The sequence below is a fragment of the Populus euphratica genome, unplaced genomic scaffold (assembly GCF_000495115.2).
Source record: "Populus euphratica unplaced genomic scaffold, PopEup_1.0 scaffold61.1, whole genome shotgun sequence".
In the NCBI taxonomy this organism is placed as follows: Eukaryota; Viridiplantae; Streptophyta; class Magnoliopsida; order Malpighiales; family Salicaceae; genus Populus; species Populus euphratica.
In genome coordinates this window covers 683,026-706,912 of record NW_011499941.1, presented here as the reverse complement: position 1 = coordinate 706,912, position 23,887 = coordinate 683,026, and the positions used below count along the sequence as shown (strand labels likewise).

Sequence of the window (23,887 nt, the reverse complement as noted above, 5' to 3'; positions counted from 1 at the left end):
TGATAATTTTAATTCAAACAACACAATAATAGATTACAAAACAAATTTTAATTTTAACAAAACAATAACAAATTACAAAACAATGAAAATGATTTTACTCGCAACACATTAAACAATCAATTATCAAACAATTTAATGTGTATGATTTCATAAAATAATATAACAATTACCCGTTACAGGCTCTTAATTGTACGATTGTATACCATAAAGTATTGCAATAAAAATCTCCAATACCGCAACAGGGCACCAAAAGCTATGTGAACGCACCAAAACCCTAATAAGGAATTACTCGGGGATCCGGAAGTAGCCATTTTTGCTGAACTCAAAAATGAAAAAGTTAGGAGATAGGCAGCAAGAAGCGACAAGTAGTAGTCAATCTCTGCTGTGTATAAATTGGTTCGCATCTTTTCCCATAATCCCTGGAACCACGTGGGTCACCCAGTCGCCTGGCTGGAAATGGTGAATGACAACACCCTAAGCACAGGAGTAGCAGCCCGCAGAGACGCTGATCTCACAATAACCACACCAGCTCTCTTGATAGGACGGATACCAGTTTTTAACTCTCTTTTTTGCAGGCTTCATTGTTTATGACAGCATTTGACAGATTTAATTTCATTTAATTTACCTTGACTCGACATCCATCATGATCATCTCGATCCAACGGCTGCCAATAATCATTGGTAGACCCCAAGAATAAATACACAAACAATAGCATCTCCTTTGTCTTAACATGGGAGCAGTCTAGACTGGAGCAACAATGTTCATCGACAGCTAGAACTGGAGTTGTATTCAACAACATGCACGGCTGCAACAAAGTGGGGGCGTCTCTTTTCCTTTTCATCGATATTCGGTAACAAAACTACTCCCTCCAAGCAAAAGATCACCTGCCGGTCGACATTCAAAGCGTGGGACAGGAGGAGGAGTCAGGTGTCTATACCTACTTAGGTCGGTAGGTAGGTAGGGCACTATGAGCACCAGGTGACGTGATCTTCAGTTTCCCGTACGTAAATTTGTGTCCACTGTCCACTGAACGTCTTATCTACCTCTTTAAGGCGTAAATTCTCAACTCTTGCATTGGCGATCGAATTAATTTTGTGGTATCCTTTTTGTTCTACAATTAACACAGCTTCTTTGCTTTGCTAGAGAGAGGGAGTGGCGGAGATAGCGAGCTTCTTACAAGTACCTGCATAAGAATTTACTTCAATTTCTCTTTTGGTGAATTAACCTGGGAAAAAGATTTAAAATCGTTTAGCACAAAAAGCGAAAGAACTGTTCTCTATATGATTTCTTTATGTCATGGGGCCGAAAAGATCAGGAGTCTAGTGTTCGTAGAGGAGACACACTCACTGCACGTAGTGTTGCCATTTATTTTTGCGTTTAAAGTTTTATTTAGATATATTTTAAAATTTTATATTTTTTAATATCTTTTATGACTTTAATGTAATGATATTAAAAATGAAAATATCTTTAAATAGCACTTTAACAAATGGATATGAAAGAGTAATATTTTTAAACGAATGTGTCTCTTACTTCCTTACACGCTTGTCATCTTATTTTAATCTATTATTTTTAATTATTTATATTCGAGTACTTGTTCTAGCTTGTTTTAAGTTAATCAAGGAAGAAGATATCAGCATCGATCCCAGATAACAAGGCGTTCATGAATAGTGCAAAACGTCTTTTCCTCCGCATTATATGTGCCATAGGGTTTGGTCTTTGTTAAACCAAGCAAAGAATGCAGGATTTGGTTCAAATGTAGAAGCAGCTTGACGGATTAGTCATTTCAGGAGGCGGTGGAGGACAGGCACCATCTATAAAGCCTTTGAGATTATGACAGTTTACAAGAGATTGAAATTTGTGTTTTTCAGGCAACAAATATGTTTTTGATGAGCTTGATAGGTAAGTTGTAATGAAGCCACGAATTCAAGATACATAGGTTGACTAGGAGACGCTGGAATAAGTAAGGTAACAGAAGCAGATGTGGTGGACGCCATTGTAAGCTCTGATACCATGTTTTAGGTTTTGGAAGAGATGGAAGATATTGTTTATATTTTATAAATTAAAATATATATACATATATATATACACATATATATATATATATATATATGATTTAATAAAGTATAAACAAGTTGTTAACCTAAAAGCTCAAATGTTTGACCTATCAACCAAAAAGCCCGCTCCCAGGAAGACACTTTTTATAAGGATCGGAGAGACTGGTCATCTATCGGTTGGTTTTTCGATCCAAGTTTTTAAACGTTAATAACCTATTTATCAACGACCATAAAACACCTTAAAATTACTTGCAAAAATAAAAATCAAATTAATAAAAAAATAACACATCTTAATCTCTCTTTTTTCCAACATAGTTATAGTAAAACACCATTTTCATATAACTTTCTTTAAAAAGACAAACTCATTGACATGATATCAATCCTTGTGGTGATCAAAATATGGTCATTTCACCGTTCTTTCTATTTAAATTTTTTAGTGATTCTCTCTCTCTTTTCATTTAAAAATCAAATAATTACAACTCAAAAAAAATTAAGTTTGGCATTGAAACATGAATTGACAAAACAGCAAAAACGAGAAGATAAGAAAATTGAGATTATATAAATCAGACTAAAGTTATCCATGACAAAATCTAAATTAGGTATATTTTGTTGTTTTTTTATTAAATTTAATTATTATCCTTTTAATTTTAATTATCAACCCCAATTAAATTCATATTTTGTAAAGCTAGAGCTTAATTCTTCCCCCGAACATCTATTAAAACTCAAAAAATACAACATAAAATTTAAATGAGAAAATATTAGCTAGAGGTATGTAATCACCAATTAATTGTTTGTTTTGATGATAATGTATTATTGCATTGAATGTGTGTGTGAAAGTATTATTTTAGTAAGAATTTTTCTGCATCAAACTGAAGCTATGGACTTTTTGAATGCGAACTTGATTTTAAGATTTTTATCCTCGTATCTTTATATAATCAAGTCTTTATAAAATTTAATTTAACATTATAAAATAAGTTTCATTTATAATTTTTTAATTGTTAAATTTCACCAATCAAAAATATTTTTATTGTCAAAACCTTTACTCTGGGTTTATTCATATGGGACCGAGCTAAAGATTTTCAATCTTGATTCTTTTAAAAAATTATATCATAGGTTTTCTATTCTTAGCTTGTAAAGATTTCAAGTGGTTGGTTTGATTCTAAACTCATAAAAAACCGAATTTGATCTTAAATCTATAAAAGAATTGAGTTTAATATTGAACATATGAAAAAATAATAAAATAATATGATAGATTTGATCATAAATCCACAAAATAATCAAGTTAGATCTTGAACCCATAAAAAAATAGAGTTTAATATTATGTCGTTCGTCAGGTCTTATTTGTTAAACAGATAAATCATGATAGTGAATATTTAAATGAAGGTTTAAAGAGTATTGTGAGGAATTGTCTAAAACACTATATAACCTTGTGAGTATTTCAAGTGTGTTTCTGCTATCTAGGCTTGTTAAAAAATAATTTGTGAATGCACATATTAATTGTTGATTTAGGCATTGCTAAACAGATTGAGATTAATTTTAGCTATCTGGGTTTAAAGCTTTAGTTCACCCCTCTTAAGTTTTTTTAATTGTTTTATAAAAATAAAGTTTGAATTATGCCCTTGAACGACGGATCTTGCAAAAAATTAAAGTTTGATCACAATAAAAAGGAGAGCATTTTAGTTTTGTTATCTAATTTCTATCTTGTACATACTTTTGATATATATTATAAACCTACGCATATATATTTATTTACTGCTGACAACCAACCGTGATGATCATCTTTGCCCATGACAATCCAAGCATTGTCTTGATGCATTTAACAATTCATGCTGAAACACTGTAGTGTCACTCATAAAATGTTATTCACTGGAATTCTTTTTCTTTTTAATTTCACAGTCCAACAATACAATCAAGTTTCATTTTTTATGATTAGATTGTTTTGAAATTATTTTTTATATTTTTATATTTTTTTTGTGCTCTTATGAATTTAATCAATTTTTAATTTTTAATTTTAGTCTTTAGTACTAAATTTATTAGTAGTATAATATAATGATTTTTTTTTCAATTTATTATCTATAAATTTACCATGATTTTATTACTAAGGTGACCATACTATTACTCAGAAAATACTACTCATTGTAGTATTTTTTATTTAATTTTAATTGTATCATTCAATGACCCAATTTTTTTTTTAATTTTATCATATAATATTAGACTATTTTAAAAAATATGATTTATATTTTTTTAGGTTATATATTGGCCTCGTAAATTTAATTATTTTTATTTTTTTAATTTTAATCTCCAATATTAAATATGTTGATATTATGATATCATGAATTGTTTTTCAATTTGTTATATAAGAATTCATCTTAATTTTATTATTATTTAATAAGTTAATCTAAGTTGACACATAACTTTTTTTTTTATTGTTTTTTCAATATTTTAAATTTTATTATCTTTACACGGGGTTGATTGAAAATTAAACATCATAATTATTTTTAATTTATTTTATATTAGATTGTCTTATTCGTATGATCCAGGTTACAAACTGACTCAAAAAAATTTAGATTTTTTTAATTGATTTTTTTAATTTTACTATCTAGCAATCAAATTTTTTTATTTTTTAAATTTTATTGTTCAATAATTGATTGTTTGAACCTATTGAAAATATTTAATTTCATTGTAATTTTTTTCATTAAATCATCTTGATAACGTGATCTAGGTCATAGATTTAAGAGTTTAGTCAGGATTGACTTTAATTTTTTTTTTTCTTATTTCTTCATTTAATATTAAATTGATTGAAAATTAAACTTTATAGTTTTTGTTTTTATTTTCTTTGTATAAGATTAACTTGATATTATGATTTATAATATAAATTTGACAAGTTAGCTCGAGTATATATAGGTATTTTTTTATCCCTTTTTAATTTAATAATTTTTTTAATCATGTCGTTCAATATTTGTTGTATTATGAATTGACCTTTATAGTTTATTTTTATCTGATTTTTATATGATTTTAATAGTCTCATGACCCTGTAAATTCAAAAATTAATCCAAATTGATTTAATATACCATTGTTTCAATATTGGAAAAAAATCATTAAATATTGTATTAATATTTTAAAAAAAATATTTAGTATTATATTTTAAATTGATAATAAATTTTTTTATTAGAAAACACTTTAATAATTTTTTACATTAAAAAATAATAATCCTACCCAAAACGTGCAAATGCAACTTATAGAAGATGCAAGACTTTTAAGTATTTTTTTTTTCTTTTTACGCGTGCATTGTGTCCTAAGTAATTTCTTGTTGGATTTTCCACAATCTTTGCCCATGACAATCCAAGCATTGTCGTAATGTATTTAATTTAACAATTCATGCTGAAACACTGTAGTATCACTCATAAAATGTTATTCACTGGAATGTTTTTTTTTCTTTTTAATTTCACAGTTAAACAATACAATCAAGTTTCATCTTTTATGATTAGATTGTTTTGAAATTATTTTTCATATTTGTTTTTGTTGGGTTACGTGGTGCTCTTATGAATTTAATCAGTTTTTAATTTTTAATTTTTAATTTTAGCTTTTAATACTAAATTTATTAATAATATAATATAATGATTTTTTTTCAATTTATTATCTATAAATTTACCATGATTTTATTACTAAGGTGACCATACTATTACTCAGAAAATACTACTCATTGTAATATATTTTTTTTATTTTTAATTACATCATTCAATGATCCAATCTTTCTCTTTTTTATTTTTTTAAATTTTATCATATAATATTAGACTATTTTGAGAAATGTGATTTATATATTTTTTAGGTTATATATTGGCCTCATAAAGTTAATTAGTTTTATTTTTTCAATTTTAATCTCCAATATTAAATATGTTAATATTATGATATCATGAGTTGTTTTTCAATTTGTTATCTAAGAATTTATTTCAATTTTATTACAATTTAATAAGTTAATTTAAGTTGACACAACTTTTTTTTTGTTTTTTCAATATTTTAAATTTTATTATCTTTACAAGGGTTGATTGAGAATTAAACATCATAGTTATTTTTAATTTATTTTATATTATATTATCTTATTCGCATGACCCGGTTACAAGCTGACTAAAAATTTTTTTAGATTTTTTTAATTGATTTTTTTAATTTTACTATCTAGCAATCAAATTTTTTTATTTTTTAAATTTTATTTTTTAATAATTGATTGTTTGAATCTATTGAAAATATTTAATTTCATCACGATTCTTTCCATTAAATCATCTTCATACCATGCTAGAGGTCATAGATTTAAGAGTTTAGTCAGAGTTGATTTTAATTATTTTTAATTGATTTTTCTTATTTCTTTCTTCAATATTAAATTAATTAAAAATTGAGTTTTATAATTTTTATTTTTATTTTTTTTGTATAAGATTATCTTGATATCATGATTTATGACATAGGTTTGACAAGTTGGCTTGAGTATATATAGATATTTTTTTTATTCCTTTTTATTTTAATAATTTTTTTAATTATGCCGTTCAATATTTATTGTATTATGAATTAATCTTTATAGTTTATTTTTATCTGATTTTTATATGATTATAATAGTCTCATGACCCTACAAATTTAATAATTAATCCAAGACGATTTAATATACCATTGTCTTGATATTTGAAAAAATCATTCAATATATCATTGTATTTATATTTAAAAAAAATATTCAGAATTGTATTTTAAATTAATAATAATGTTTTTTATTAGAAAACACTTTAATAATTTTTTACATTAAAAAATAATAATCCTACCCAAAACGTGCAAATGCAACTCATAGAAGATGCAAGACTTTTAAGTTTTTTTTTTTTTTTCTTTTCACGCGTGCATTGTGTCCCAAGTAATTTCTTGTTGGATTTTCCACGATGATACGCTCTACTTTCCCGTCTATTGCGAAACAAGTCCTTAAACTGATTAGTTATTTACTTGTTGATGTCGTTCTTTGAGTTTGCTTGTGTGCTTTGTACACGAAGAAAACTCAAAAATACTCTATTCATGTCTTCAATCATTCACACTAATTTGTTTGTTTCTATATTTTACAAATATTTAAAAAAATTAAAATTTTCTTTTATTTAAAATTAATATATTTTAGTATTTTTAAATTATTTTAATATATTAATATCAAAAATAATTTTTTAAAAAATAAAAAAATAATTAACATATATTTTGACATGATAAATTATTTAAAAATTGGTTATTTATGGATTTATTTATTTATGGATATAGTTCTTTAAATTTCAGATAAAACTAAATATAATTTAACTTATTCCGGCTAAAAGCACAATTATTGAATTGAAAAATGAAAGTTGACAATAGAAAACTGGTGAGTGTCTCATCGTAACAAAATGAAATTCAGATAGTAGTCATCGTGGCATTTAGAGTAAAATTTATTGCAAGTAATGTTATAATGACCTTTCCAAGCAATTGTTTTTATAACACATTCGTTTATCTTTAAAAAAAATTATGATAGAACTTCACATAGAATTTAAAGTCACTTGTTTCATATGTCACTAAAATTTAATAGTATTTTAAATAAATGCATTTATAAACAAAAGCTTTAAATCCCATAATTGCCACTCAAATTAAGAAAAAATTGCACCAGAGATGTAAATAATAGCAATTCGAAATTACCACTGTAATTATAGAATTTATTAAAACACATCGCAGTAACTTTTTTTTTATATTCTCAAACTGTTTTTTTAATTGCATGTTCTAAAACTAAATTATTCAATAAGAGATGATCAAAGTCTAAAATAAAAAGAAATTATATGACCAATCTATAATTTTTTTATAAAAAAAATCATGTTTAATCTACTAAGTTTTTTTTTTATTGTATTAAGTTATGAGATAAATTACTGTAATTTGATATCATGTTTGAATTGAGGTGTTTTAAATTTTAATTAATGCAATTAAATATTTTTTTTAATGGAATTGAATGAAATGAAAATTCTTCCTTTATATAACATGTCTTGCAACTTAAAACCCCATCCTTTTCTCTGCAAAAATAGACTCTTCTTCTAAAAAATATTTCTAGGAGTCTTGCTCCATCATCATCAATAACAATATTTTTTATTTTTGTTTTTTTTTAAAAATTTATATTAAATCTCTTGTGTCTATTTTCATGTTAATCAATTTTATAAGTATTTTGCTTGTATATTTTTTTACGAGTGTTAGCTCCTTACTTGTTAAATTTTAAGAGAATATTTAAAATTATAGCTGTAGTTATTTTATAAAGTATTTTATTTTAAAAATATATTAAATTAATAATTTTTTTATTTTTTAAAAAATATTATTAATATTAACACATTAAAATGATATAAAAACATTGAAAAATATTATTTTAAAATAAAAAAATAAAAAAATAGTTTTTTTAAAAATATTTTTAAAATATAAAAATAAATATATTCTAAATCCTTGTTAATAAAAGCTTGATGATTGTTTTTAATTGGTTGAATGATTTCAATAATTGGCGGATGTTGATTTTTCATCAATAAAGCTGGTTAGTGCAATCCTCTCCTCATGGCCCTAAACTCATTTTAAGCATGCGGCGTAATAAGTTTATGGAAAATCATTTTTTCAATTTTTATTTTTCATTAATGTTTGCTTGTCCATGCATCCTTCTACGAGGATTAGCCCATTACTTGTTTGAGATTAAATAATCACTTAGAAATGTAATAACAATTATTTTTTTATTTAAAATATATTAAAATAATATTTTTTATTTTTTAAATTATTTTTAATATTAAAATATCAAAACGATACAAAAATATCAAAAAATAATTAATAAAAAATTTAAATTATTTTAAAATATTATTGAAACTAAAAAACAACCTAGGTATAAATCCTTTCCCGTGAAACTTTGATGATTATTTTTTTAATTAGTTTAACCTTGAGAGTGCTTTCCATTCCTAATTGATGCATAATGCCTTAAACTCATCTCTGATCATGCCGCATAATAAAGTTTCAGGATAGACATTTCAAGATTAAAAAGTTTAATTTATTACTCCAATTTAAACATTAAGAAGAAGTTTTTATTATTATTAATCTCTCATAATTGTACTGTAAAATAGTTATTTATTAGTAAGACATGATATTTTAGTGATTAAAATCATTAATTAGGGGTGTTTCCTAGAACTACAACGTCCTGCCTTTTATATGGCCCTATGCATCAAAAGGGAAAAGAGTGAAATTCGCTCGAGGGACCCATCGGGGAGACAAGAATTCAATCCACGAGCGTGCCATTTCCTTTGCCGTCAGATTTAACGTCGAAACCACGTTAAAACATGGCTTGAAAATGCTAAAGCGCGGGTTAGGCGTTAAGGCTAACGGCAAATACCAACACTTCGCAATTATTGTCCTCCTCCTCCTTCGTGCACGCTTTCTTCTCCCACCAAAACACAACCAAGAAACCTCACCGGAAACTCGCCGGAAATTGTACCCTTCTCGTGTTTTTATGGATTGGTTTCCATGTTTTTTTAAGGTAATTACTAATTTTCTTGATACAAGATTGGAGTATTTCTCATGAGTTTTTCCTTTGAAATTTGATCATCAAAATCTTGCTCAAAGATTTATCTTTACCTTCTTCCTTTTTTTCCCTCGCATCTCCTTTTGTTCTTTTCATTTTCATGTATTTGGAAAGCTCTGTTTGATACCTATATGTTTTCTTCTTCATAACCTGTGAGGGTTATCAAGAAGCAACTAAAGCTGCAGGGGTCAAAGTGAAACAAGAGATTTTCATTATACATGTTCTTCAACAATTGGATCTCTTCGAACTCAGTCTCTCATTCTTGTTTTTTCCTTAGCTGTTCTAGACTGCTGACATGCACGAGGGTTTATGCTGTTTTTTATTGAATTAGGGTTACAGTGGTTTACGTGAGGTATAATTATGATATACCTGTACTGCAGTATATACACATGCATATAAAAGGATGGCAGGTTACAGACAGTTCTTATTTAGTCCAAGATTGAGTTGGTTCGAGTTGTTGAGTATTAACTCTGCAAGATTTTTTCACTGCTCCTTTGGTGAAAGAAAGCCTTACTGTTTGGCTGTAACATGTACAAAAGTTGGAAATAAAATAATGATGACGATGAAAATGGTAGAAAAAGTCTTGTACAGATTTGAGAGCAGAGACCGCTCTCTGAGTGATGACGAACCTACAGTTGGTTCTACTGTTATTGCTTTTCTTTTTTCCTTTCTTGATGAATATGTTTTCTTTCTTCTAGATTCGTGTCGTCATATCCTGCCACTTTTTTAATTGTTTTTATTCTGTTACATTTTATGTCAGTCGTGGCTGTAAAATGTACAGCATTAATATACCTTGTAATCTCTGTAACAGGATGGTATTGCAGGAACTTTAAGTTCGTAGAGTGACAGGACCAAGCTCGGTGGATGTTGGAAACGGTGGATTCTTTCACTTGGTTCTTACTTTCAATGTCTTGTTCAAGGTGGCAAGCTTGGCCTTATGTTGCGTGTTGAGCTTACTAGAAAGGTTCCAGTCAAAGTAAGCAAAACCCGAGGGTGGCATCCTAGCATTAGATGGACACAAGAAATTTAAGTCCAGATTCACATGTAGCACAGCAAAGCCGGAGAGATAAGTTGAGAGTTCAACAAAGTTTATCCTCAGTCCAGCATATAGATGAATTTCCTAACTGTTTGGAACATTTTTCTATCCGTCCGGGGCTAAGCCCAGATCCTGTTCACGTTCGAAATATTAGGAATGGCAATATACTTTATGATTCTACTATGTTTTCCTCAGAAATGCTCAATTTTGCAACAAGTTCTCATGCTGTATCAGCTTCTAAAGATGCAATTGTTGATCAAGAACTAGAGCCTATACCAGCAGAGGATTCTTCATTCACCAGCATGTCTCACCCAGTTTTATCCAACTTCAATGCTTTATCACCTAAATCCACTACCTGTGACCCACAAGAATGCGGTAATTGGAGAAGCCTTGAATCGCAGCAAAGTTATGATTTGATGGTGAATTATGCAGGTGGTTCAGTAGGTGGGGAAAGGAATCAGAAACCTATGTTTGTTGGTGAAGTCTTGTCAAATAATGCAAGAGTAAGCAACATTTCAACATCCAGACAATATTGGATGCCTAGTTACTTCGAGAACCAAGATGTTCAGCTTCCATCTACTTTAAGGAATTCATCTGGTGAAATTTTAAGTGATGATAGCCTGAAGGACGCGAGGGAGATGCAAGTCACTTCTCTTCCACCTTACCAAAATACACTCCTTGATGCTATTCCTTCTGGCTGTTTTCGGCCTAGAATTAATGAACGCATTGTTCATCCATCATATGCAACTGAATCAACTGCTTTACATTTTGATAATAATACCAGTACTTGGATGAGCAGACCACTTGAGAACTACCATCACTGGAGTGGTGAGTTCGGTCCTATTGCAAGGACAAGCGACCAAGAGTTGAGGACTATTGGAAGTGATGCTAACAATCAGGGTTTATCTTTGTCTCTTTCATCAATCAATCCACCATCTAAAGTTGAAGCTACCCGTTTTGGAGAGGGATGTGCATCTGAACATTTGCAATTGAAGGTGGCTCGGGTTTCTCAAGAATCTCAACAAGATTCAAAAATTTCCAAGTCAAGCTCTTTCTGTGCTATGCCTAAACCGTCAATTATAAGTAAAGGTGGTGGGAAATCACTTCATGACGTCGTGGGAACTTCTACACATGCTTTTCGAAATACCGGTCCTCTCGGACCTTTTACTGGATATGCAACTATTCTAAAGAGTTCAGGATTCTTGAAGCCAGCTCAGGAGCTACTGGAAGAATTCTCTATTATAACAGGCCCAAAACTCATGAGAACATCTGAGATGTTTGAGAGGATATCTGGCGATCAAGCTAGTGCTCCAGCTTTGGCGGACACTGTTAATACTGTTGACGAAGAGGGCGGGACTGACGGCAACGATATTTCAGGCATCTCATCCTCTACATTTTACAGTTCGAACAAGCGAAGTGGTAGTGCTGGTGTAGGTGGAGGCGGCGGCTCTTGTGGATCTTATGGTCCAGAATACCAACAAATGAAGGCAAAGCTCCTATTCTTGGAAGAGGAGGTTTGTCTACTCCGCACCTCTCTCAGTTTGTTTTTTTAACTTTTTTTGGAGGGAACATCATCATTTATCAAGAGAGAGAGAGGGAGGGGGAGAGAGAAGAGAGTTGATGATGGTGGAATCTCTATGGAATTTAAAACTACTGAAACTTGTGCTTTACCTGATTAGGCTGCTAGTTTATAACATAGCTGAAGTAGTTTCGAAACTTTTAAATGTACTTTTATGCCAAAAGAAATTATGAATTAGAACTGATATATTAACTAATTTACGCAAAAGAAAGCTGCATATTTATTTATTCATTTAATTTTAAAATGAATAGGATGCATTAAGCGAACTTTGAGAATCTTAAACCTAGCATGAGCAAAAATGCTGTAAGCAAAATCTTAACAATTTAAGGACGAAGATAAACACCGTCAGCCTTAAGATAACAGGAGTGAGAATGATTGTGGATAAGGTCACGAGCTATAGAAGACTGACAGTGGAAGATTATATACAAGCCTTTGTTCACTGAAATTAATTTTTTATAGTTCACAATAAAGAGTTAATGCTGGAAGTAATTAGAAATAGCTATAAGCGAAAAGATTTTCTTATATTAACTGAATTTTAAGCTGAGATTTTGGTAAATTAGTGATTGTTGCTTTGAATTGTGTGCTCACTCTCTGACTGCTCTTAGGAATAGTTATGGTTTGAGTTTTTTTCAAGGTTAGTGTAACGATTATTGAATTACTTTTATGAAGACATGTAGAGCAGATTTCATATCCAAAGTGCCGAAAGAGATCAGCTTAGGAATTAGAATTAGAGGCCTACCTTTTCAAAATGGAGCCGCCTCCCTTTTATCTACTTTGTTTCATTTTGAGCTCATACTTCTGGCACCCAGGCTCTCGTGCTATTTATTAAAATGAGTGCTTGATTATTGAGGCAACATGACTCAATCATTTTGAAAAATATCGATGACTGAAAAGGAAGTCAGCAGTCAGACAAGCAGCTTCCATAATAGATCTTGGACTGTACTTAGATGGCAAGGGATATGGTGGAGGACAACGCCATTAAAGTGATTTTTTTGGTTAAAATGCCACTAAGTGGCGACTTGAGACTTGAACAAGGAAAAAAAGGCTATTTATAGATGCTATTTATGTATTTATGTGCTTTAAAAACTTTGATGCTACTTATAGTGGTCCTGGCAGACCAGAGTCTGAATAAGGATATCTCATCCAAATATAGTCTTCCTTGTGGCTCGAATACTTTCCTCGTGTTTCCTTTTCCATGCATGATATGCATACCGCATCAGGAAAGAAAACTAGGAAGATCAAATTAGGTTTTGTAATTGTCTTGAAGAGCAAATGTCATTTAGGAAACTATCTTGTTGAGTTTGAGCACTTTCCCCTTCTTTATTGCTTCAGAATCAATCGAGAGAACTTGAATTTGCTGGACTTTTGATGACAAGATGATACCTATATGGGACGAAATAGAATGCTTATTTTGGAATATTTTCCTTTCTTCGCCTTGTTCCCAGTCAGTTCTGAAGCTGGACAGGACTTCTTTTTCCTACCATATTGTAGGATTTGAGGACTTCTTACATGGGCATCTAGTGATTTCATGGGGTTTCAATTCCAAAATGAGTTTTCAAATATGTCCGGCCTCGCAATTTTGCTGCCTGCATGTAGTTCAAACTTACAGTGTTGATTTCACCACGATAAAATCAGTTGCATGATACTAGCCCCTGCAATCATCTCTCAAGCAAGCTTGCATACAATCACCAAACGCATCGCATTCAGTGTCTGTTGCCTTTTTCTGGTATGCATTATTGCTTCTTTTTTTTTTCAAATATCTTGAGGTTATATACAGTGTAATGATGAAATTATGTTCCACTGGTAGGTAGAACGCAACTTATAATCGACCTAACTTGTAGTTGCATGGTGATTAGTAATTCAGATGCTATTTATGGACGGCACGAGAGCACATCTTGACTGGCAGCACCTTTTACTTGTTTTGTTCAAGGCTACAATACAAAATATTCTGATGCTAGGAAAGGGTTTGTGGTTTGCGTTTGTAAGCAGCTGATATGGATTGGTTATATAAACTAGTGACCATTGATGGATTGCTTTGAAATTAGATACTAAATGGAATTAGTGGTGGGACCTTGATGGCCCACCTTGTCCAAACATCATGTCAATCCCATAATGGAATTAGTGCACTTAGCTTTCAAAGTAACTGTCCACTAGTCCAAAACCCAACAAGTTGTTTTCCTGTAATGTCAAAATTATTGCCATTATCAGCTTGTGGATCTCCAGTAAAATTATCGTATTACCCTTAACAATTTAAGTCTTATATCATACTTTCAAGGGTAATATAGTATTTTTGCATTGATTTTTTTTGGGGGGGTAAGGGAGTCTTTTTAATCTTTCATTTGCTAAACGTAATATCTAAAATACTTTTAAAAGTTGAATTTCTTTAACAATTAGGGCAATGCTGTTTTCAGTTTTAACAATGTAGTTACTAAAGTACTCTTAGAGTCTAATAATCTAAAGCTATGATTGAGGGTTTTTTTTTAAAAAATCTTTTTATTGTTATTTCTTCTAAATGTTTTGTGGGATTAGGGGCAATTTGGTATTTGTATAAATTAAATTAAAAAAAGGAATTGCTGCAAGTGAGTGGGATGTATCTTGTCACTTCTTTCATGGTGGTTCAGCATGTGTTGCCGCCCAATGCATAGTTGAGTTTTGACGATGTTTTTTCTTCCCCCCTTTGTTTTCTCTTCATCCTTCACAAATGTGCTGCCCTTGTAAAAAATTAGAAGTGTTATTTGTTAAGTTTATCACATTTGGTTCTTATTCTTTTAATTGTATCAAATTTAACTCTCTTTTTTTTCAATTTGATCATTTGATTTTTATATCAAATTTATCCTTTTATTTTATGATGTTTCAGGTTTGACCCTCAATGTTGTGATTTCTAATTTAGATTCTTGGCTTTTTTATCAAATTTTAATTTCTTTTCAATTTTATCCTACAATTCATGATCTTATTTTTAATGTTTTCATATATGGTCCATTTTCTTGCTTTTCATTTTAGTTTTAGATTTTTATGTGAATTTGATTTTTCTTTTCATTTTTGCTCCTCAATTTGATATTTAATGATATTTGAAGTTTGACTTTTAATGTTTTAATTGCTAATTTTGATTCTTAGCTCCTTCGTTAAATTTTAATTTGTTTTCAATTTCATCCTTAAATCTATAATCATGTATTTTTTTTAATGTGGTCTTTATTAGCTTAATTTTTATTTTTATTTAAGTTTCATTTGCTAATTTGATTTTTTTTTAATTTTGCTCTTCAATTCAAAATTTTAGTCTATCCTCTTAATTTGTTTTTTCAAATCAGGTTTTTATTCTTTTAATTGTCATTTTTTATCTTTGATTTTTTTTATTTCATCATTCGAACTATTAAGAATTGATTTCCTTGTCCCCTTGTTTCTAGGCCATATCTAAGAGTCAATCCGAGACAACTATCGAGTCATGGGTTGAGTGAGTTGACTCAAATTAACCTAAGTAAACCAAATCGTTTTGTTTTATAAAAAGTCAAAATGATATTGTTTTGAAAAAAAAAAGAGAATAGCCAATGAGTTTTGATTCATGTTTTGACTAGACTTGCCCAGGTTAACTGAAATATGAATCAATCCGGGTTTTTGACCAACTTACACTAGAACAATTTCCCCTCAATCTCTTTTGAAACTTGGCTTGGTCTAAGCCACGGTTACCTAGATTATGGGCCAACTTGTTAGCTTAAGCAATGTTTTAAAATTGTAGCTTTCCAAGATACAATGCTTTCAGTTTAGTCATTAGATAGGGTCATGAGTTTGGAAAGTTAACATAGGTTGATGTTGTTTTTTATTTTGAAAAATAAACTTTGTTAACTTTAATTCCTTTTTCACTTTGGCTACCCCTGTATAATGATCTAAGTGAGAGGTTTGTCTAGATGTTCCATGTTTTTTTAAGGTTGTATTTTTATTCTTTTTGATTTTGTTCTTTAAAATCTGATTCTTTTTAAAATTGAACTTCATTTCTTTTCACGTTTTGCATGATCCTACCCGCGAGTTTTGATGACCTCACTTGTTTTGCTAGTGTGTTTTTTTTAAGATTTTTTTTATTAATTTTATCATTTTTATATTTTGATTTTTGGGAATGGATAATTATTATTTTATTCTTTTTTTTTTCTATGATGTTGAGTTATATATTTTGTTCTTTACACCGATAGTGAGCATCGGTTTTTTAAGTTGCAAAAATCAGCCCTAACTATACAGTGGAAACTAAAGTGTGATCAGCATCTCAACTGCATAGTTTTTACTGTTGATTTTCCCAATTTAGCTAAGGTCTGGTGCGCCAAAAAAAAAAGGGTACAGCGGAATTGCTGTTTCTCCTATTGACACCATACAGAGTTGTTACCCCCGCCCAATCATTATACATCAACACATGTTCCTATGCCCATTCCAATCTTGTCTAACTTTGCTACCCCCCCTGTTTCTCCTATTGACACCATACAGAGTTGTTACCCCCGCCCAATCATTATACATCAACACATGTTCCTATGCCCATTCCAACATTTATTACTTCCCAAATATCCAAAGATTACTATGACCAATTATCTGTGGATATTTCTTAGAATATGCATGCCAGCAATATTTATCTATCTTTTGAGATATTAACACATTAATTTTCACCATATTATCATGTATCATCACTTAAAACAAGCATGCTTGCTGACTGTACTGTACTGCATGTGTTGCCAAAAGGTTTGCAGAAGGTACAAGCAATACCATCAACAGATGCAAATGGTAGCTTCTTCTTTTGAATCAGTGGCTGGTCTTAGTGCTGCCACCCCGTACGTTACCTTGGCTCTCAAGACAGTCTCCGGGAATTTCAGGTGTCTGAAACATGCCATCGTGGACCAGCTCAAGCAGGTGACAAAAACCCTAGGAGATGATCTTTTCTCCAGGAATACAGTTGCAATGTGTAGTAAAGTTGATACAAGTGCGTCGAGGTTAAGATACATGGATCAAAGCATTCAAACGAACAAATCTGGTGGGGTTACTGTCGGGTACCAAGAACCCCAACAACACATTTGGAGGCCCCAAAGAGGCCTACCAGAACGTTCAGTAGCAGTTCTTAGAGCTTGGCTGTTTGAGCATTTTCTTCACCCGTGAGTTTCCCACCACCACCGTTCAAATCTGCAATTTGGTTAGAATATTTTACCGAATAGACTTTTCTACTTGTAGGTACCCCACAGACGCTGATAAGCAAATGTTAGCCACTCAGACGGGTCTAACTCGAAACCAGGTAAGTCAGCTTCTTGTTTATTTTTTTAATCATTTATTTCCAAGGGTCTCGATTCAATTTGGGCGATGGGATTAATTAGGACCATTTTATACATTGATTTGATTGGAGTTGTTAGTATATGAATTGGCCACGATTACTGTTTCTCGTTTGCTTGCTTGGTATTGCGGGACCATAATGCTCTTTTTTAGAGCTCTTGAAGTTGGATGACACTAAATTAAAGTATTTTGTGTTTTAACTAAAGCAGTTTGGCAGCATTTCATGAGAAAGACACAATATTCACTTGATCCCGTTTGGTTTAGAAATATGTTAACTACATTGGCTTCTAGATACAAATTTACTCCACTAGATGTAGATGCAATTATCATGTTTGATAATCAAGTTGAAAGATTAGTGCAGGTGTCAAACTGGTTCATCAATGCCCGGGTGCGCTTGTGGAAACCTATGGTTGAGGAAATACATTTGCTTGAAGCCAAAGGTTTGGCAGAAAAAGCTGGGAAGAACGACGGAAATTCTGCAGAGGGTAATAGCCAGTCAAATGACGAGGAAGGCTCAAACAAGTTTTGTACAAATTCTGTGCTAGATAAACAAATGGAATGCTATGGCATTGGTTCCTCTGGAGGCTGTGGTGAACAACTGGATGCAGAACAATTGAGTAGAGAGAAGAGGTCAAGAGTAGAATTTCAGGTCCCTACCACCATGGATGGATCACCGATTAATTTTCTGCCGTGTCAGAGAAGTGGGACTGATAATGGTGGACTTGGTGCTGTTTCACTTACTTTGGGTCTTAGACAAGGTATTGAAAGCGCACAGCATCAAATACAATTGCAGCAACACAAGGGTCATTTTAAGCAGCCATTCGGAGGTCAGATGATTCATGATTTTGTGGGTTGACATGTGTCTATATATCCATTTCATCTTCAAATGGAAGTTGAAAGTGAATAATAATGCCACAGAAGAATGACTCTTTTTGCCGCCATATATCTCAAATGACCGAGGAAAATTTATTGGGGTATATACTTGGGGACCTTTTTGAGGCGTTAAATTGAATATAAATCCTTGCTGATGCGTGTTGGCAAATGTTTGATGAACATTTTATTTAACACCACGTTGAAACTTACAATTATGCAAGCCCAGAAGTTCCCTACCACGGTCAAAGCTAGCACTTTGCAGAAAGCAAATAGGTTAGTGAGACTTGAGCTCAAGTCACTACAAGAAAACATACTAGATCATCTCTAAAGAGAGTATATTTGGGGTAGTGCGACGGGGCTACGTGCATTGAAATTGGGGAAAGGTTAGTGATGAACCAGCATGAAAGGAAGAAGAACGCACGGCAAGGGTTTGGCCAGGTAGACGGCCATGTCTGCCAAGTTGTCTTGGGAACAACAACAAACCGTAAACGGTTACTTAGGCCTAAACTCAATTTGTAAATATCATGGGCCGAATGTCAATCTCTAGCAATTTTGCGAGAAGTAATATTAAAATATTTTTAATGCATATGCTATAACAAAAACTGCACAGGAGTGTATTTGCGAATGTATTCCGACTAAAATTGACTAAAATATCAACTTGAGTCGATAGCAATCAACAAAATAATCAATAAATTGTGAGGAGGTACATTGCGGAGGTATTATTGTCTTCCCCCTCCTTTACCCATAAGAGAAGAGAAAACGATGTGAACAGTGATGTTAAGTCATGAAAGGAAGAACCATGCACAGGGAGACAGGGACAGTCTTCGTTTTTTGTAGCAAAACCAGTGAGTGTGACACCTGAAAGCAAAAGATATGGCGGTCGACATGAACAGTAGGGGGCAAAGCAAGAGATCAGGTACGAAGTGACTACTGCGGCATGTGAGGTAAATATGAAAAATAATGTCTACCTAGTTCCTACTTTCTTCCGTGCACAGTAAATGTCTTGTCCTCTGACGTTGCCTTGCATCACATGTTACAATTGTGGAAGTTTTGAATGTTTCGGTTTCTAAATGTCCTGTCCTCTTACCGATGCTCCTAGTTTTAAGTAAAACAATGAAAATATTTGTAAGACTTGGAGAAAGAGACAATGAGAAATTTTTTTGGGTATTTAAAAAAAAAAATAGAAAGGGAAAACAAATACTATCGGTTTAGAAATTAAAATTTATCTCCAATGCTTCAAGATTAAATTTATCTTCCATAAACATGGGATTGATAATTATGTATTAGGTTGCATTTGAAATGAAAAAATTAAAAAAATATTAAAGAAACAGTATTTAAGAATGGAGTGTTACAATTATATATAAAAAAAATTAAAGTTAAAAAATATCTTTATATTATATTTTTTTTTTGGGCTTTTTATGATTTGTACCAGTAAATCATTGTTAGTTTTTAAAACATGTATGCCTTCATGACTCCTAGTATATTTTTTTTTTCTTTCAAAGAGTAAGGTTTTGAACCAAGTATATAATGGTCACATGGATTTGGGAACTATTCAGATTGCTCTGTACAATTAAGGTGCTTGATTACGCGGCTATATCATGCTATAAGAAAAATAATATTTTTTAAATTAATATTTTTTTGATGTGTTTGGATCGTTTTATGTACTAATTTGTCAAATAATTTTTTAAAAATAAATTAAAATAAATTATAAAGGTTAATTTCTAACCAACCCAATATTAAAGGAAGAAATAAAAATAAAAAAGATAAAAAAGCTACCCGAGTTAATCAGAATTAACTTGTCAAGCTCGCAATCCTGGTTATAAGATCAAGATAACTCTATAGAAAATAAATAAATAAAATTAAAAAATCTAATTTTCAATCAACACAATATTAAAAATGAAATGAGAAAAAATCAATTCAAAAGTACAAAAAAAACACTGAAGTCAATTTGGGATGACCTGTTAAACTTGTGATGTAAATTATGAGATTGAGATAACTTCATAAAAAAAAAAAATTACAACTATTTCTTATAAAAGATTAAGTTAATTATTTATAATAGTCATCTTGATATTTTGTATTTGTGATAATTTGATTATACAATATTGATTTTATTTTAAAAATAATGAAAAACTTGTAAAGAAAAATTGTGGATGAACCTTTAAAAGGTTTTTTTTTTTAATGGAGAAATATTGTATTTGAATAAACAGTTCTATTTTTCTTTTTAATTTTCTAGAAAATCAGAATATTACTCTAGTACTCTAGTTTTTTCAACAAACCCTTAGTTGCTTCATAATTTTTTATTTTAATCTCAAAAGATACAGAATTATGTTTGGCCAGTATCAATCAATGAAATTCAAATCTCGAAATAGAGATTCAATAGATAAATGAAACACAGAAGAATAAAGTGTGTGCATAGAGATTGCAATTATGCTATTTTAATTATCTTTTATTCTCTATTCCCAATCTCTGCTACCTTTTTCACTTGCATATTTCTAAACTAGTCAGTTGTAATGGCGTTAGTGTGATGATATAATTTTAGTTCACCTTGTTTGTTAGGCAAGGTGGAGCGAGAAGGAAGGAGATTGGAGAAGAAAATGAAAGAGAAGAAAAAAGAGAAAAAAAAAATATTTGTCACCTTAAAATACGATGTCTTATTTAGTTCTTAATCAATAAAAGAAATTTTAATATGTGAAGTCTTATGGTAACTATAAAAAAGTTATAAGATTGAATGGCAAATTGAACTTTCTAACATTTTTAGTATGATACTTATATTCACAAATGAGTTTAAGGGAGTATTTGAAAATATGATAAATGTTAGTTTTTAAAGTATTTTTTATTTAAAAATATATTAAAATAATATTTTTTTGAAAAAATTATTTTAATATTGATATATCAAAACAATTCAAAAACACTAAAAATATTAATTTGAAGTAAAAAAATTTCAAAATTTTATGAAAAATAAGTTAAATCTCAATGCCAAACAACTTATAAGTCTCTACGAAGCAATGTAAAAATAGATCACAAATAAGTTTAGCTATCAAGAATCAATAAAGAAATGGATGAAAGCTTGAAAGACTTAAAAAGGAAAGGGGGTAAATTAGGTGTTCTAAAACTAAGCTCACCAATATGATTTTAGATGAAAAAAATGATAAGAACTCAATTACACCTATAAGCTCTTAAAAACACACAATTATTTATTTACAAATAAATATTTTAGCTCTTACACAAACAACAACTTATTTAAGCTCACAAACAAAACAACATTTATAATAAAGTCATAATGCGAAAAGTAAAGAGATAAATAAGAAAAATAATCAAGAATTTTATAATAGTTTAGCACTACTCGACTTATCTGACCCATAACTTTATTAATTAATAGCCCATATATGTTTATTTTGTTTGATGAATTGTTAATCTATGAAATTAGATTATATTAAGTAAATCATTATATGTGTGTTTGAATATATTTTTCTTGGATAAACTAATAATGATTAGTCATTACGCTATGAAAACTCATTTTTTTTCGTAATTATCTTTATTTCAGACATATAAACATTAGACCAAGAGAAAATTGGATGCATGCATAAAGTTATTAGTTTGATGTGTGAGTTTGCTTTCATATAACTTAAAGATTTTATTTGTATTTTATATTTTAATTGTATAAACATACGATGTAAACTTTTTAATTTCTATAGATTGAGTGTTTGTTTTGAAATTGTTGTACATAGTTATAGATGTTTTGTAAGTACATAATATAAATATCTCATCGAATTATGTTTTGTAGTTATTCAATTCTTTTTTATTTAGAAAATGTTTTAGTTTGACAAGTTGATGCTTAACATTTTCAGAATAGTAATTATTTGTTTTCGATCATATGCTAGTCATATTCTGATTTTATACGTGACAATTATGATGTCAGAGCTATGTTTTTGTTTAAAAATTTTAAGAGCATAGAATCTACCATGTTTTGAAATGTTCTTGTTGATTCGTAGATATTTGTTACATGAACATTATTTGAGATAGTATTTTTGGAATTGTTTTTGTTACACTTATATATTTCATAAATATTTAAAATGAAGAAAACTATGTAATTATCAACCTCAAGTGCCAAAAAAGTTTGTTGATTCTTTGTAAAAGGAAACTAAAGGTGAAAAGTCCATGGAAAATTTTGTACAAGAAGTATAAATGAAAAGTTCTAAGAATGAACAAACAAATATTAAGGAACAAAAAAAAAAAGATTCAAGTGTTGGTATATCAATAAACGTGTTGGCTAAAGGATTGTATAAATAACTCAAGTTGTGTAGAAATTAACTAATATTGTAGCTGAACAAAAGAAACAGAAGGATACAATTGATGATTTGATCCCTTAACGAGTTTAAGGTACTGACCTGATTAATTTTATTAAGCTAGATCCTTTAACTTTTAATAGTAGTGATTTGTTAGAAGATTTTCAATGATGTTTAGGTGAAATATAGAAAATATATGAGGCCTTAGTACTCACAAAATACTATGCTATTCTTTTAACATCCTTTTGTTTGAAAGGAGATGTTATAATATCTTATTATAAGTCAAAGAAAAATAAGAAAGGCTGTAGAGACTCCTAATTGGATTTAGAGGAATTTTGTGATATGTTTCTTGATAGGTTTTTACTTAAAAGTGTAAAGAATCAACGACCACAAGCCTTTTAAATATTAAAGTAAAGGGATATGACAATTTTTGAATATGAAGTGCAATTTATTTGGCTATTAAAATATGGTCGTCATCTCATTCCTATAGAGATGACGAGAATGAAAAGGTTTGTTCGAGGATTAAATGACTTATAATTTTCTTTGAATGCATCTTGTGGTTTTACATCTTATGTATTTGCAATTGATTATGCAAGAGATATTAAAACTAGAGAATTTAAAATAAAGATGTTTAGTGAATTAGCCAAGAAAACGAGAGTGAAAAATTATCAAGAAGTATAAAAAAGTGTTGGTTTATATAGGGGGCAAAACTTCCAAGATTGTCATGGGCAAAAAAAACTACCAATTTTATAATAGTTATATTGGGTCAACTAGTTTTGGTGGACAAAACTATATGTAAAAAACATTGGAGTTGGGATCATAAAGTTTGGTACAAGTATCATCAATTTTATTTTGTCAATTTTATGGTAAGAATCATGTAAGCTATATTTTTCACACACAAATTAGGACAAGTTTTAGTTATAGTTAGATGAGATATTTGGCAAGGAATTTCTCTATAAATGGTACTTACCAAACTAGTAGAAGTTTTGGCAAAAATAATCAACAAAGTGGAGGTTATGAAGGTAAAACTTTTGGTGGTATTGATGTAATCATATTATTCGATAGTTTTACCCATATTTACCTAATGTTTTGTCCATGTTTTATATGTAAAATGCCTTGATATTCTTTGTTTTATGTTTTGAAGGCACTTTTGGATGAAAAATACAAAAAGGAGTAAATTGGAGATAATTGACA

General features: G+C 30.1%; 1 protein-coding gene across 2 annotated transcripts; it reads left to right on the top strand.

Moving 5' to 3' along the window:
• Positions 1–9,406: 9,406 nt before the first annotated feature.
• Positions 9,407–18,586, top strand: LOC105137041 (BEL1-like homeodomain protein 4). Of its 2 annotated transcripts, none has more exons than XM_011042611.1 (5): positions 9,407–9,582; positions 10,452–12,177; positions 16,956–17,362; positions 17,439–17,499; positions 17,896–18,586. In XM_011042611.1, the coding sequence occupies exons 2-5, from the start codon at positions 10,639–10,641 to the stop codon at positions 18,388–18,390; spliced, it is 2,502 nt and encodes an 833-aa protein (XP_011040913.1). In that variant the 5' UTR covers positions 9,407–9,582; positions 10,452–10,638; the 3' UTR covers positions 18,391–18,586. The 2 variants fall into 2 exon arrangements, with proteins under 2 accessions (XP_011040913.1, XP_011040912.1); XM_011042610.1 differs by having other exon boundaries at positions 10,439–12,177.
• Positions 18,587–23,887: the final 5,301 nt, after the last annotated feature.